The 15,779-nt window shown below is 41.3% G+C and overlaps 1 protein-coding gene across 1 annotated transcript; it reads right to left on the bottom strand.

Moving 5' to 3' along the window:
- Window positions 1-4,966: 4,966 nt before the first annotated feature.
- On the bottom strand, window positions 4,967-14,166 carry FGA (fibrinogen alpha chain). The gene is made up of 6 exons (XM_056554966.1): window positions 14,068-14,166; window positions 12,317-12,436; window positions 10,804-10,987; window positions 7,409-7,554; window positions 6,331-7,300; window positions 4,967-5,818 (listed from the first exon to the last, which is right to left on the bottom strand). Exons 1-6 carry the CDS (start codon window positions 14,164-14,166, stop codon window positions 5,112-5,114), a joined length of 2,226 nt encoding a protein of 741 aa, XP_056410941.1. The 3' UTR covers window positions 4,967-5,111.
- Between the last annotated feature and the right edge of the window lie 1,613 nt (window positions 14,167-15,779).

Below are 15,779 nucleotides of genomic sequence, written 5' to 3'. Positions count from 1 at the left end.
CCGCCCCTTTCAATACAAGTCTATGGGAGGGGGCGCAGCGGTCGTCACGCCCCCTGCCATAGACTTGCATTAAGGGGACGGGCCGTGATGTCATGAGGGGCGGAGCCATGACGTCACGCGGCTCCGTCCCCTGTATCGCCCGTCATTACGCACAGAGCGAACTCGCTCTGTGCTGTAATGATAGCGCAGTGCCGCAGCGGGGATCCCGGGGCTCCCCAGCAGCGGCACCACAGCGATCTGACATCTTATCCCCTATCCTTTGGATAGGGGATAAGATGTCTAGGGGCGGAGTACCCCTTTAAAGTGAAACTGACAGCGGGTTCATAGTAGGGTTATAGTGCTGGTGAACCGTATTTCAAGGAGGTATCACCTACCCCAATCCGCAGTCCGATTCCTGAGATACCTGTTGTATTAGCTGGCATTGCTAATCTGGTCAAGGCTGGCTTTGCGCAATGGAGGACAGACCCGACATACCCGGCTTCCCTGCCTCCTTTCCCTCTTCTCCTATATGCCTGTCTGCATTCACATGACCGAAGGGGTCTTATGAATTTTCATGAGGTGGCGGGCATAGCGCTGCAGAGGGGATGGAGGCAGGGAAGCTGGGTATGCCAGGTCCCATCTTCATTGCGCAGAGACGGATTTCCCAATTAACAATGCCAACTAATAAAAGGGGTAACTCTGGAACAGGACTGTGCATCCGAGTGATACCTTACTGTAATACGGTTCACCTGCAATGTAACCCCGTGTAGTGGTTTAGTAATGGTAAACCCACTGTCAGTTTCCCTTTAAATATCCATATGATCTTTTTCAAGTAATGTGGCTGAAGTCAGTTTAAGGACTGTTTCACCTCCTGTAGCGACTAGTCACTTGCAGTTGAGTAGCTCGGCTTCCTGCTTAGTAAACTGGTGTGTGTATAGCTACCGGCTGGAGCACTCCCACCCCCATAACCGAGACTACAGCAGCAGTCTCCTGGATATATATCTTTTTAGCACATACAGCTCACTATCTAGTCTACATTTCTGGAACACCTGAGGATCCAGCAAGGAAGGAGTGAGATCGGACACATCACAGAGGAAGGTAAGTATTTGTGTCCCAAGAATAACAAGGCTATTACTACTTACTGTCCAGGCAACGGAACAAGCAATTTGAAGGAGATTTATCAAAATCTGTGTAAAGGAAAATTTGACCAGTTGCCCATAGCGACCAATCAGATTGCTTCTTTCATTTTTATTTTTGTAAATGAAAGAAGCAATTTGATTGGTTGCTATGGGCAACTGGTCAACTTTTCCTCTGCACAAGTTTAGATAAATTTCCCCAATATGTATATATACAGTTTAGACTATGTTATGGTTATATGCTTTTCAGGCTAACAGAGAACCATCATTTAAATGACTGCAAAACACTAACCACGCTGCACTACATTCAAGTTGTTCACCCATTGCACAAAAATTGTATACAATTTACTACCAAAAAATCAGGGTAAAACTTATGATAAATTCTCCCTTTAAGAAATTGGTTAAATGCCAAATTTATGTACAAAATGCTCATGTAACAGCGCATAGATCACTTCTTTGCAATCTCTGAATGCAAGGTCCTGTGTAGATTTCTCTGCTGTACTTTCTACCTTCTACAAATATTTACCTGTTGTTCTCAATGACAGACTTAGAATTAGTTGTCTAGGTTCCAGGGCATTAAAGATGATGGACCTTTTACAAGACAACAGAGGCATGATAGTAGCCCATATCACTTCCACTGCAATTTTGTGAATGCTGAACTGAACTGTATTGATTAACCCCCTAGTGACCAAGCCAGTGTGGGCCTTATTGTCCAAACAGTTTTCTTCATTTTTTAATTGTCCTGTTTTAAGAGCTATATCTTTTTTTTCCTTTTTGCAGAAGGCCCCCGGGCTTCCACAGAAACCTATAAGTACCCAGCAATCACGTTGCTGGGCTGCCGATGGGGTGACTCTCAAATCCACTACATGCTGGGGTCATGATTTCACCACAGCATGTAAGGGGTTAAACTCCCAGGATCAGAGGTTTCTCCAGTCCTGGCAGTTAGTGCAGGAGCCCAGTTATCATGCTGAAAGCAAAGCTCCCATAATTAGGCATGGGACATCTGCCACCTAACCTAAAGCCCCTTAGTATAGACATATGCATAAATATAAATTTAGGAAGTCACTAGGGGGTTAAGGGGCTGTTAGACTCTTCTGGGCATGGGATTCCAGGCTCTTCACTTATGCCTAAATAGTGAGTCCATCCCTGCTCATGTATATCAATACAAATGAAATCCCTACTATAACCTGCTGACTTTATTGCCAATTATCTGCTCTTCATGTAGACTATATAGCTAAAAATAAAAACCACTTACCTCCAATATTTTCATTACTGCCAACTGTTCTTCAATCTCACTGTGTAATTGTCTAAGTTCTGTTACTTGTTCCTTTACTCTTTGTTTAAGATAATTAAGTCTCTTCCTTAATTCATTTCCAAGATTTGCAACATTTTTCAGTATTTCTAATGATAAACATGTACTATTATGTACAAAACCATAGAAAGGCAAATTATTCAATTATTTAATTCATTTTTGCATGAAAGTTATGGCATATTGCTAAGCGATGCCATCACTTACCAATTGTCAGGGGGTTCAAATTAGGGGTTGTTATAGGGGTTGTCCAACAAATATAAGTTAGAGGTCTGGGTTGGCACAGGGCTAAAAAAGGAAAATAGAAACATTTTACCCACCTGCCCCCTTTATGTCCAATTCAATGGTCCCTGTTGAGCAGAACTTCTTACCTTTATTTGGACACACAGGAAGTGTATGTGTTAACCAATTATTGGCCACAGAGGTGACTTATCTCGGCCAATAATTGTTTGAGCAGGTGCTTCCTGTGCGTAAAAATTAAAGAATTCAGTTCTGCTTAGCCATGATCAGGACGGTGCGTGGAATCGGGGCAGGTGAATAAAAGGTTCTTTTACTTTTTAGCCCACCCCTATCCTGGACACACACCTTTTATTTTGTTGGGCAACCCCTTTAAGCTTGTTGCTCCTTTAGAGTATTTTCCTGTATTCACTTATTTTTTCCCCTGCATTCACAGTGTTTGTTTTTATATGTTATGTTTCCTGCTATTAAGTTAAATGATTACACTCCCAGATAACTACTTTAAGAATTCCTTATGACAAGACCTATATGATATATGTGGACCAGAGTTGAGAAATACTAGTGTAGATCACTGTCTGTCCATCACATAAAAGAAGTATTTCCATCCCCTAATTTCGGCTTCCCAACCCCTTGTAGCCGGTTTGTGGCTGCGAAGGTAGTTGTGAAGCTGAAAGCAGCCAAAGCAAGGGAGTAATGCAATTTGTGTTACTCCTATTGACTTTACTAGTAATTGTGGCCCCACAAGTCCAGGAATTATGTGAACAGCTTAGCTTGGAGGCCTGCAACATTTGCACAACTACCAAAAAAGTCAATAGACAATAAAAAAAAGTCATAGGTCCTGCTTGAAACTTTGAATGCTTTGAATTTTTATGTAACAACTCTGCCCCACAGACTAGTTACCGTAAATCATACCCCGTTTAACTGTGTGTACTATATGTCTCAATCAGGGAAATTCTTCATAGAGCAAATGTGATCTTTTGGCCACTCACTAAAACTGTTGTCAATCCTCATGGGCATTATAATTTTAGAACATATTTTTGATGCGTCAGTTATTTATGAATATGTGTGTCATATATGTTATAGATTAAATAGTCATGTGAGCCACTTGGAGATGTATTATAGAGGATTGCATAAGCAAAGTAGGTTTTTTGTAATGCACAATTAAATGGACCATGAGGAATTACTGGTGTTTTAATAGACAGGACCCCACCAGTTCTTAGAATGAGAGATTTTTGTGACCCCTTCACAGATATTTTCTGTACATTGGCACACATAACCCTGCAAAACAATATACAGCTGTGTGGCAAATCCTTGCAGGGTGGGGTGGGTGGAATCGCCACTGTAGAAGGAAAAAATAAAGAGGCTCCGTTCATCACTTCCAATTATGGAAATACCCTTTAAGATAGTGTCGCACAATGGCGTGTGCACAGCATATTTCCCACTGCACATAATCCGCTGAGTGATATATTAAAAAAACATTTTTGACATGTCGCATAGACATGCTAAAAGTTTACATCAGTCAGGGTCTTAGAACTGAGAGATCCTCCGATTGTTAGGGTTAGTGCATGATCTAACTGATTGCAGGAGACAAGAATAAGATGGACTTAGCACCAAGCCACAGAGTGAAGTGCGCTGCTCCTATAGCTAATGTTTGGAGCTGGTCCCAGCACTGAGACCCTAATTGATTTAAACTTTAGATATGTTTGTGCGACATGTCAAAAGTTTTATTAAATATCAATAAAGTGTATGTTGACTTTCATGAGAAGTAACCCTCTAAATAGCTCCCCAGGGTGTAGGCAGCAAGTCCTCTATAGTAATGATATTATGTATGGGAATGTTTGTGAACTACATAATCCCTAATAAATCCCTTCAAATGAAAGTAGTTACTGTACTTGCCTTTCTCTGTAAACATGTTTCGATCTGCAACTTCATGTAGCTGTTTTAATTCTGAAAGCATTTTAATATTTTGAGAGTTACTTTTCACCCAGGATTGTTTTGCAGAATCCAATCGACTGAAAATCTCCTTCTCAATTTTGGTAATGAGGCCTTGTACCCTACACCCACTTGGGCACTTGCCGACCTGCCAATAGGGAGAGTTTGAGTCACTTCTCTGGGCTTTGCCATTGTGTTTATTAATTGTGTATTATATGAACATGCTATGATGAGGAACAGAGAGAGAATGTAAAAACTGCCCAAATTATTTCTCATATGATGTCCATGTATAATTATTTATGAATGATAGGTACTATGTCAAATACATTCTTTTCCACTAGTACTATGACAACTAAGACAACTGATCTAAGAACAAAAAACACAACAAAGAGTTCATGAAAGTGGGTTATTTAGTCTTCTTTTCAGGTACAGTTGCTATACATTAAGCCAGGAATAATAAAAAAAAACACATAATACAATGGTGCTTATGGGAGTGCAGTAGGATATAAACAAATACTTTATGCAGTCTCAACGGGTCGAATCTTCATTTTCACAGTTTTCAGAGAGTAATCAGCTGGTTTGAACAATACCCAAACTATCCCATTTTCTATCTCATAGGGGACATTATTCCTAGGATCATACTGACCTCCATTATAGTAAACCCCATTAAGATTGGCTGCCTGGCAGTTGTTATACCACCACCCCCCTCCATACATCTCTGCACAATTCTCCTCCCACTTGTCACTGTCCCTATCATATGTGCTAAACTTCATTTTGGCATGAGAGGTGTATTCACTGTCCTCTTTAGAGCCTTCTATCAGGGCATCTCCTGCAGAACCTTCATAAACATTGACGTTAAGAGCATATCCCTCCGATTCAGATCCTAGGTGGAAATTGTATTCTGCGTAAACCTGATTTCCAGACCAGTCTTCTAACTCAATTCTCAAAATTGTCTCTTTTCGACTCAATAGATAGATGTATTCATTTCCCAGCCATAGTTCTCCTTTCCCATTTGCATCCGCAGATCCAAATCCATTCTTGTAGTCTTGCCAGGTTCTGTTAAAATTCACAGATCCGTCTTCCCTTTGTTGAATCAAGACCCATCCTCCTAACTGGGTTTCTTGGTCGCAAAACACTGACAGCTCTTTATTGGATCCTTCTGGCCTGATTTTGAAAATGCCACTTTTGGCTCCAGAACTGTGTTTCTGGAGGATATCAGCACAGTCTAAAAAGAAATGCATTTTATCTTGTTTACCTGGTTTATCATTTTCATTATTGGCGCACATTGTTACTTTTGGTTTCTAGCATTGTCAAAAAATTGCCTAATTTTTCCTTTGTATTTTTGGGGTTTAACATAAATAAGTAGGAATAATATGTGAATGTTTGTACATTTTTATAACTACTTTACATGGCATCTTTCTTGTATGACTTTTTGATCATTGTGTCTAAATTGGTCTAATGGGTTCTTCTTTGGAGGATAATCTGAGTGATGTTCAAGCCACTTCTAATAGGTGAGGTTTAATAAATCTTGATTCATATGAATCAAGGAAATGATTATGTTTTGTCTAATAAAAGGTGCTATTTATGTCTTGTGCCCTAACTAGAAAAATGTATGATTAGAGATTTATTTCTTTTCTCCCTGCAAGCATCCTGGTAGAATTGTAGTTTCAAAACTGAACTATGTGTTTTCCCAGCTTAATATGTGAACCTAGCACTGTCACTATTTCTTTGATTTACCTGTCCCAGTGTAATCTCCAGTCTGTTTCACTCCTGTTTGCACACTGCGGGCCCCAAAATCAGGCATATCTTCCTCACTGTTATCATGCTGGATCGGGCCAAGATCTTCAAATACTGGCCCACTCTTCATTTGTTTGCTTGACTGGTATCCATCCTTTGTGCTGCTACTGCTGTATACTGTCTTGGTATAGGTTGAGCCAGATGTGCCCTTTGTGTTTCCAGGTGTAAAACTGGGTGAGCCAAGGTCTATATGGCTAAAATCATCAAAGTCAACATCTCCTACATTGGAAGACCCTTGAGTTCTACTGGTACTTATAGTCTTGCCACTAACAAAGTCTTCCCAGCTTGGAAGGTTGATACCTTGTGAACTACTGCCCCCTGTGACTCGGATGGTATATGTGCCATCAGCACCTAACTCACCCTTTCCGTCTGCTTTAAGCTGTTGTAATTGTTCACATTCTTCTCCACCACCTATTACCTCACTAACTTCTTCCTTGATTCCAGAAGGTCCCTTAGTAATTTTCTTTTGAATGGTTTTAGTGCATGAAACAACTCTGCTTTCTGTTGTTTTACTAGGCTGCCCAGTTTTATCCCCATAGATAACAAATTCAGTTGTTTGAGAAGGCTGTTTCTGACCACCCTGGAAATTTGTGACATCTGTAGTAGACACTGGCTGCCAAGATACCTTTTCAGATTTCCCTTCTAGTACAAAGGAATATTGGTTAATGTCTGAGAAAATTGGATACTTTTCTTTTTCCTGAGCCAGTGTCTTGTATCTGGAATCAACTGAAGAGTCTTTCATAGGTTTCATCTTAAGGATAGGAAGAGGATTTATGTCTGGTCTCAGATCGGTGGATTCAGCTTGCAGGAGTTGTTTCTGTATATTTTCATAGCTATCAACATCCACATGGAAGTCAACCCCCTTTGCACATGATCCTTTGCAAGCACGAAGTTTAATGTCAATATCAACCTAAAAATAAGAGGATAATATTAATGGAGTACATGAGTTGAACTATATTACACATGTTGATTTTGGTAGTCTTCATTTTAATGATATGATGAATTATTGGTGGCTTACCTCAAGGCGTTTTATTTCCACCACCTGATCTCTGATGTTCCTCTGCAACAACTTGATTCTTTCTATCTGCCTAGAAACCTTCACTTTCAAAATGTCGATTTTTTGCCTAAGGTTATCAGACACCTGGTTGTAGGAGCCATCAGTCTCTAAAGAAGACAAAAACATTTATCTGTGCAGAATATCCTCATAGTTCTGGCTAAATAGATCACGATTATTTGTCAAAAAACAATATAACATGTATAGCATAAAGAAAACATGAATATGAGCTGCTTATTCTTTAAAAATGATAAAACCCCCAAAAATGTAAAAAAAAAAAATACTGTATGGTTACAGTATTTAAAGTTTATAAAGTGTACCTAATATTACAGATAACATCTGATATGTCATACAGCCATACATAAGGGGTCTGCAATTTGAGACCCTAAGAGCTTGCTAGAACAAAGATGATAAAGTACATTAAAATACATAGCACATTCTAGAGAATAGAGGGTGTCTCAGAGCCGAACCTCATAAAAGGAAACAGCTAAAGAGTCTCTGTGACATATCAGAAGTTATTTGTATTTTAAGATATACTTTATTGTTATAAATAGTGGCAATACATTGCTATAAATATGACCACAGAAGAAAGGAAAAGTATCCGGCACTGTCACTTAAAACCTGTGTGTGTTATTCCTCCGTTAATGTAGCTGGTGCTTGCAATCTGTAATCTCCCATGGGTGGTGCTGCATGCCAGATTAAGATAAATGCACAAGGAAAACGCTGAAGAAAAGATGCGGAGCAACTCACCCATTCAGACGGAGGCAGCAGGCGCATCACATCACGGTCGAGCGATGGTGAAGCGGGGAGGCAGTAGATGGAACAGGGGGGAATCAGACATCGGGCCTCAGCCGTATCGCACGTTTGGTGCTTCGTCAGGCCCCTGTGACGTCATCATGCTAGCAGGCCCCTGCGACGTCATCATGCTAGCAGGCCCCTGCGACGTCATCATGCTAGCATGATGACGTCACAGGGGCCTGACGAAGCACCGAACGGTGTGATACGGCTGTGGCCCGACACCTGATTCCCCCCTGTTCCATCTACTGCCTCCCCGCTTCACGATCGCTCAACCGTGATGTGATGCGCCTGCTGCCTCCGTCTGAATGGGTGAGTTGCTCCGCATCTTTTCTTCAGTGTTTTCATCACATTGCTATAAATAGTGGCAATACAAAAATAAAATAAATGTATATATATATATATATATATATATATATATATTTATATATATATATATATATATATATATATATATATCCCACACAATTCCCACAAAACATAGTGGGAGAGATTTATCAAAACATATCCAGAGGAAAAGTTGCTGAGTTGCCCATAGCGACCAATCAGATGGCTTGCGAGTACACCACAGTCTACATTAGAGACACCTTTTGCTGATATTCTGACTTATGCTTCAGATGTAGGCCTGAAATATGATGTTTGGTGCCTAACAGTATGTAACGCACCAATGACAGTACATGCAAATTAGTGGAACTGAGAAGAGAGACTGAGAAGAAGTACAAATTCCCATCATTTGATACCAGCCCATTCCTTCCAGTGCTCAGACTCACTGGTAGTTTTATCCGTATGAATGATGATCCAAGTCATGCATTTGGGCCAATTTCAAACATGGAATTGAATGAAAAGTTGTACTTCTCTCTTCCCATCCAATCCTACTTTAAAGGGTATGTCCTACTGATAAACATTAATTTACAGTGATCCCTCAACCTACAATGGCCTCAACATACAATAGTTTCCACATACAATGGTCTTTTCTGGACCATTGTAACTTGAAACCAGACTCAACATACAATGCTACAGACAGTCCAGATCTGTGAAACATGTCAATGGCTGGAAGAACCGACCAATCAGAATGGGCATTTTACTGGTAAAACCCCTGTATTACTGAAGTGTATGCACTGACTGGCGTCTGGTAGTGCCCCCTACAGTACAGGGAGGTACTACATGTTCTGTATTACTCTTTACCTGTGCCAGGGTTAGCTGCTCCTTTGGACACCAGGTAAGGCCGGCTCCATTTTACTTTTTTAGTACATTGTGTATTCTGTACAGAACCCTGAAGAAGCTCCTGTCCTCTATATAAACCAGTGTTTCCCAACCAAGGTGCCTCCAGCTGTTGCAAAACTAAAACTCTCAGCATGCCCGGACAGCCTTTGGCTGTCCGGGCATGCTGGGAGTTGTAGTTTTGCAACAGCTGGAGGCACCCTGGTTGGGAAACACTGACATATACAGTGATTACAGCTCCCAGCAGCTCTTTCTTACTTTTATATGTAAGGATTTGCTTTCTATCTATTTGCTATCTATTTATTTTTCTTTAATCCTCACTTTTTCCTATTTTTGGATGACATTTTGGTGGCTTCAGAACCAATTACCAGGTTTCCATAGAGTTCTGGTCTCAACATACAATGGTTTCAACATACAATGGTCGTCCTGGAACCAATTAATATTGTAACTTGAGGGACCACTGTACTTTGTTAGATCACACTAAATATAATTTTTAATAATTAAAATAAACACTAGACAGTTGTTACGAACTGTTACACCCAATGCTGGTGGTCACACATGCCCAGTCCCACTGCCTGTATAGCGGCAGTAAAGTGATCCCTGCTGTTGCACACTTTAGACAACATAAATCGTCTCACTAAAAGTGGCTTCTCTTCACCAGCATTGAAAACATTGGTTCACTTGTTGTTTTGTAAATGTGTCCTTGAGAACGAATCTACTTTATTTTCTCTATGTTTGGCATATGTAACAAGAACGTTGCCAACATGCAAAATGTAAGTATAGGCCTCTATTCACCGGAAGGAGGCCATAAGAACTTTTGACTTCCTTTACACTGGTATATATCAAAAAACATATACTGTGTAATATACGGTAATTTATTTTAATTTAAACTGGAGGGCTAAGGGTGATATACGCAGCTCTATGCTTACAGTAGCATATACCAGCGTCTTCCATTACACGTATATAACAGCAATACCAAAGCACAGGAGCAATTTTTATAGATTCCTGTTCAAGAACTCATATGGTTTGTGTGGTCTACCAGAGAAATGTAATATTTAAAGGGGTAATCCACTGACCGCCATACACAAGCAAATGTTCCGAACGCTGTTTTCGTGCTGCGGGGGTCACCCATGCCCCTCGTGACATCACGGCAAGACAAGTCTATGGCAAGACTTGCATTGAGGGGGCATGTCCGGGATGTCACGAGGGGCGTGGGCAACCTCCGCAGCGCGAAAACAGCGATCGGAGCGTTTACTTCCGAACACTGGCCAGTAGATTACCCCTTTAATCGTGTAACAAACCCTTTAAAAACATAGCTTTAGATTAACAGAACTCATACTTACGCTGGGCAGCAACTAGGTTATCCTTGATTTGTTTATATGTTTCTTGGGTTCTAATGTCAATGGATTTATAATTGCTTTCACTATCCTTTAACTTGTTCCTAATTGCATCAATTCTGGTGGTAAATTCTTTGTCAGTTTTGTCAGATAAGCCTTGAATTCTGCATCCTGAAGGACACTTGGGACCCTGAAGACATTAAAAAAAAACTTCTTTAATGATCAAATTAAAGGTATTATTATTTTATTGGTTTTTATAAAGTAAAAGATCCAGCAAAACCTGTTAGAATATGGATGACACCAGTGTACCAAGCCTAACAAGTAATCTATTTCTGTACAAATAAAAAAAGATCAGAAACACTAAACTGTGAGCTTAGAGTTGTGAGATGTGATCTGCAGCTTAGTGACATTCCTTAAAACATCTACATAGAGGTTATAATTTAGCATTCTGGGTTGTGGGGTGTTCATTGACCTGTATCCCATTTATTTGTAAGGGTAGGGAACCTCCACTAAAACAGCCTAACAAAACATCAAATGTAGCCTATCATACTATCACACTGCCTTGTGCCTCCTGTTATAAAAGGGTACCTCTCATCAAATAAACTTTTGATATATTTTAGATTAATGAATGTTGAATAACTTTCCAATAGCATGTTAATGAAAAATATGCTTCTTTCTATTGTATTTTTCCCGATCAGTCCTGTCAGCAAGCATTTCTGACTCATGCTGGAGTCCTAAACACTCAGAGCTGCCAGCCTGCTTTGTTCACAGCCAAACAGGCTGTGAACAAAGCAGGCTGGCAGCTCTGGGTGTTCTCCTTTGTGAACAAAGCAGACTGGCAGCTCGTAGTGTTTAGGACTCCAGCATGAGTCTGAAATGCTTGCTGCCAGGACTGGTAGGGAGACCCCTAGTGGTTATTTCTTCAAAGTGGAAAATTAAATAGAAAGAAGCATATTTTTTAATAACATGCAATTGTAAAGTTATTCTGCATACATTAATCTATAATATATCAAACGTTTTTTTGATGAGAAGTACCTTTTAACATGTCTAGAACAGTAGCTCTTCTTTCTCTTTTTAGCTGATCAGTGGTGGTGTCAGAAGACAGACCTACACTTATCTTATACTGATGGGCTATCCAGATACCCACAAAAACTCAATACAATATTCCAATAAAAGTACCATACATACATAGTACTATCATACAGTGCCCAAATAATAGTGTCATATTGGGTTACAATAACATGACCCTCTTACAATATGAAATAATGTCACTAGTGAGTAAATTTATTTTACCGATAGTTGTTTTTGTTTCAATTGAACATTGTTTGATGTATGTTTGTATGTTATGTTATGTTTTTATAATGACAGTTTTTTCTTATATAAAGTTTTAAAAAGTCAATAAAACTCTACTATAATGACAGTTTTTTTTCTTTATATATAAAGTGTTAAAGACTACAATTAGCATTTAATATTGTGTATTATGGGGACGTATTCATATTATTTTAGGAAAAGTCCATACCCAGTCATCATCCGCACAGACTTGCCAGTTGGTTTCTTGCTTGCATCCACCATCAGCTTTCTGCTCCAAGATCCTGGGGCCACGACCGGTTGCACCCGCTTCCTCAAAGGCCCCTTCTGACTATACCAAAGAAAACATAAATGCATATATTATTATAGTCATTAGTATATGTTTGTCTCTAAAGAAATAAAAACAGTTCTAAGAAATAAAACCTTCTCACATACATTAAATAAGAATTAGTTTAGTCTACTGATTTTGGCATTGTCAGACGACAATATTATGGTTATAAGGGCCTCTTAAACTTTGCCTAGGGGTAAAAAAGGATCAAGCATTTTGAATTTTAATCCCCAATCCCTTTGTCCTTGGATATATATGATGCCACCAGAGGTGTCTGGCAGCTGCTTACTTTCCAAACCCTATTGAAAATATATGCACACTCTGAACCAAGTATGTATGATGGGATAAGGAGGAATAGATGTCTGGTAAAAAAGCAAACTATACTAGTATAGTGACTCCTCGACCTACGATGGCCCCGACATACGATCATTTCAACATGCGATGGCCTCTCAGAGGCCATCGCATGTTGAAGGCAGCATCAACATACAATGCTTTTTTTATGTCGGGGCCATCGCATAAACGGCTATCCGGCAGCGCTGACTGCTTCAGCTGCCGCCGGATAGCCGTTTACGATGCCCCGTGAGCTCCGGTGATGGTCACTCACCTGTCCTCGGGGCTCTGGCGCGTCCTCATCGGGATCCTCTGCATCATCGGCGCTCTCCATCGACGTCATCGCCGTCCCGTCATCCAATAGGAGCGGCGTGCGTAGCGACGTTATGGCGGCGACGGAGAGTGCGGATGCTGAGGAAGCAGAGGCCTTGCCGGAGCGTCGGGGACACCAGCTACAGTGATGGACGGCGACTTCCCGGGCAGCGGTGACGGTCCGGAGCGGCGGGGACAGGTGAGTATAACTTTGTCTAACAGTGGTCTACAACCTGCGGATCTCCAGATGTTGCAAAGCTACAACACCCAGCATGCCCGGACAGCCAACGGCTGTCCGGGCATGCTGGGTGTTGTAGTTTTGCAACATCTGGAGGTCCGCAGGTTGTAGACCACTGTCCTATACTTTACATTGCACGGATCCCTCAACATGGTTTCAACAAACGATGGTCCGTTTGGAACGGATTACCATCGTATGTTGAGGGACCACTGTATCATAAAACAACACCATGACATATCCGTTGCAGCATTTTACTTTCTACAGAAAAGAGATACATATAGAATAAATACTACTACCAATGTCTCCATATGTTAATATTTAATGTATATATATATTTACATATATTGTCTTCTTTGATTTTATAATAAGAATATACAATAAACTGATAAATCATACTGTCTATCGTCATCAAATCACTAATATTCTTAAGGTGATTGTCTAGCTAAATCCCCTTATGTTTACAGTATCGTACATAAAGAGTAAATTATTTCATACACGCATTCTTAGCCTAGTGCTGATGCCACATGAAGAAATATAATATCATAAACAACAATGACAGCTTTTTATCTACGTAACTATAAAACAACACTAACTATTGTCACTGAACATGGCATCACTTTATGGCATACTGTTTTAATGCTAAAATGCAAAGAAGTACAAATAGTAGTAGTGTTATAATCATGTTATATCAATGAATATATATAATATATTTAATAACATTTATGATTATTTAGGTAAATAAAAAGATCCATACCCATGCAGTGCTCACAAGGCAGAGCAACAAGGTTACAAGTGTTGCTCTCAGCTTCATTTTGGCTTTGGCTGAGTGAAGACTATAGTGAGGTGACTGCATCTCGTTGTCCTTTATATGTCTGTCTACCAGCCTGAAATCATACACTGGATTTTTCTATGTTTACCAAGCTAATAAGACCTATGTACTGACCCCATGTCACTGTCCTGGTCGGTATTGCTCAAGCCACTGAGTAAATTTACTCAAGGTTCTCTGAACTGACCTGATGTTCCTATATTGTAATATGGAAAGAAAAAAAAGATATAAGAAAAATATACAGCGGGGGGAGAAACTGTGTAAACTTGCCAGAGGAGAATACACTTCATGGCCACTTCTTAATCATTAATGAATGCATATTGACCTCATTTCCCAAAAGTTGTCCAGCCGTGATACAACTTCCAATAATGAAGAGGTGTATTGTGAGAACATCATGTTGTCATTCAAAATAATGCAACAATAATACAACAATTTCAATGTAAGAGGTATAGACAGTGTCAGAAAGTTCTGTGCCAGTTCTGTACCAAAAGCTACATGTGTGTTGGATGTTGGAGTATTATAACACCACAGGATGGATAATAAAGGCATTGAATTATAAAATGTAGGGTAGTTACAGTATAATAATAATATTATCCAATACAGTTTGATGTTCTGGGTAATTTCACTACATATGAAAACACTTGTTAGGCTGGTGTTACGCCGAGCGCTCCGGGTCCCCGCTCCTCCCCGGAGCGCTCGCTTCTCTCTCGCTACCGCAGCGCTCCGGGCAGCTCCACTGACCCGGTGCGCTGCGATACCGTCTCCAGCCGGGATGCGATTCGCGATGCGGGTAGCGCCCGCTCGCGATGCGCATCCCGGCTCCCGTACCTGACTCGCTCTCCGTCTGTCCTGTCCCGGCGCGCGCGGCCCCGCTCCCTAGGGCGCGCGCGCGCCGGGTCTCTGCGATTTAAAGGGCCACTGCGCCGCTGATTGGTGCAGTGGTTCCAATTAGTGTGTTCACCTGTGCACTCCCTATTTATACCTCACTTCCCCTTCACTCCCTCGCCGGATCTTGTTGCCATTGTGCCAGTGAAAGCGTTTCCTTGTGTGTTCCTAGCCTGTGTTCCAGACCTCCTGCCGTTGCCCCTGACTACGATCCTTGCTGCCTGCCCCGACCTTCTGCTACGTCCGACCTTGCTTCTGTCTACTCCCTTGTACCGCGCCTATCTTCAGCAGTCAGAGAGGTTGAGCCGTTGCTAGTGGATACGACCTGGTCACTACCGCCGCAGCAAGACCATCCCGCTTTGCGGCGGGCTCTGGTGAAAACCAGTAGTGACTTAGAACCGATCCACTAGCACGGTCCACGCCAATCCCTCTCTGGCACAGAGGATCCACTACCTGCCAGCCAGCATCGTGACAGTAGATCCGGCCATGGATCCCGCTGAAGTTCCTCTGCCAGTTGTCGCCGACCTCACCACGGTGGTCGCCCAGCAGTCACAACAGATAGCGCAACAAGGCCAACAGCTGTCTCAACTGACCGTGATGCTACAGCAGCTACTACCACAGCTTCAGCAATCATCTCCTCCGCCAGCTCCTGCACCTCCTCCGCAGCGAGTGGCCGCTTCTGGTCTACGACTATCCTTGCCGGATAAATTTGATGGGGACTCTAAATTCTGCCGTGGCTTTCTTTCCCAATGTTC

The sequence above is a fragment of the Hyla sarda genome, chromosome 1 (assembly GCF_029499605.1).
Source record: "Hyla sarda isolate aHylSar1 chromosome 1, aHylSar1.hap1, whole genome shotgun sequence".
Classification (NCBI taxonomy): Eukaryota; Metazoa; Chordata; class Amphibia; order Anura; family Hylidae; genus Hyla; species Hyla sarda.
This window is presented reverse-complemented; position numbering and strand designations above follow the sequence as displayed.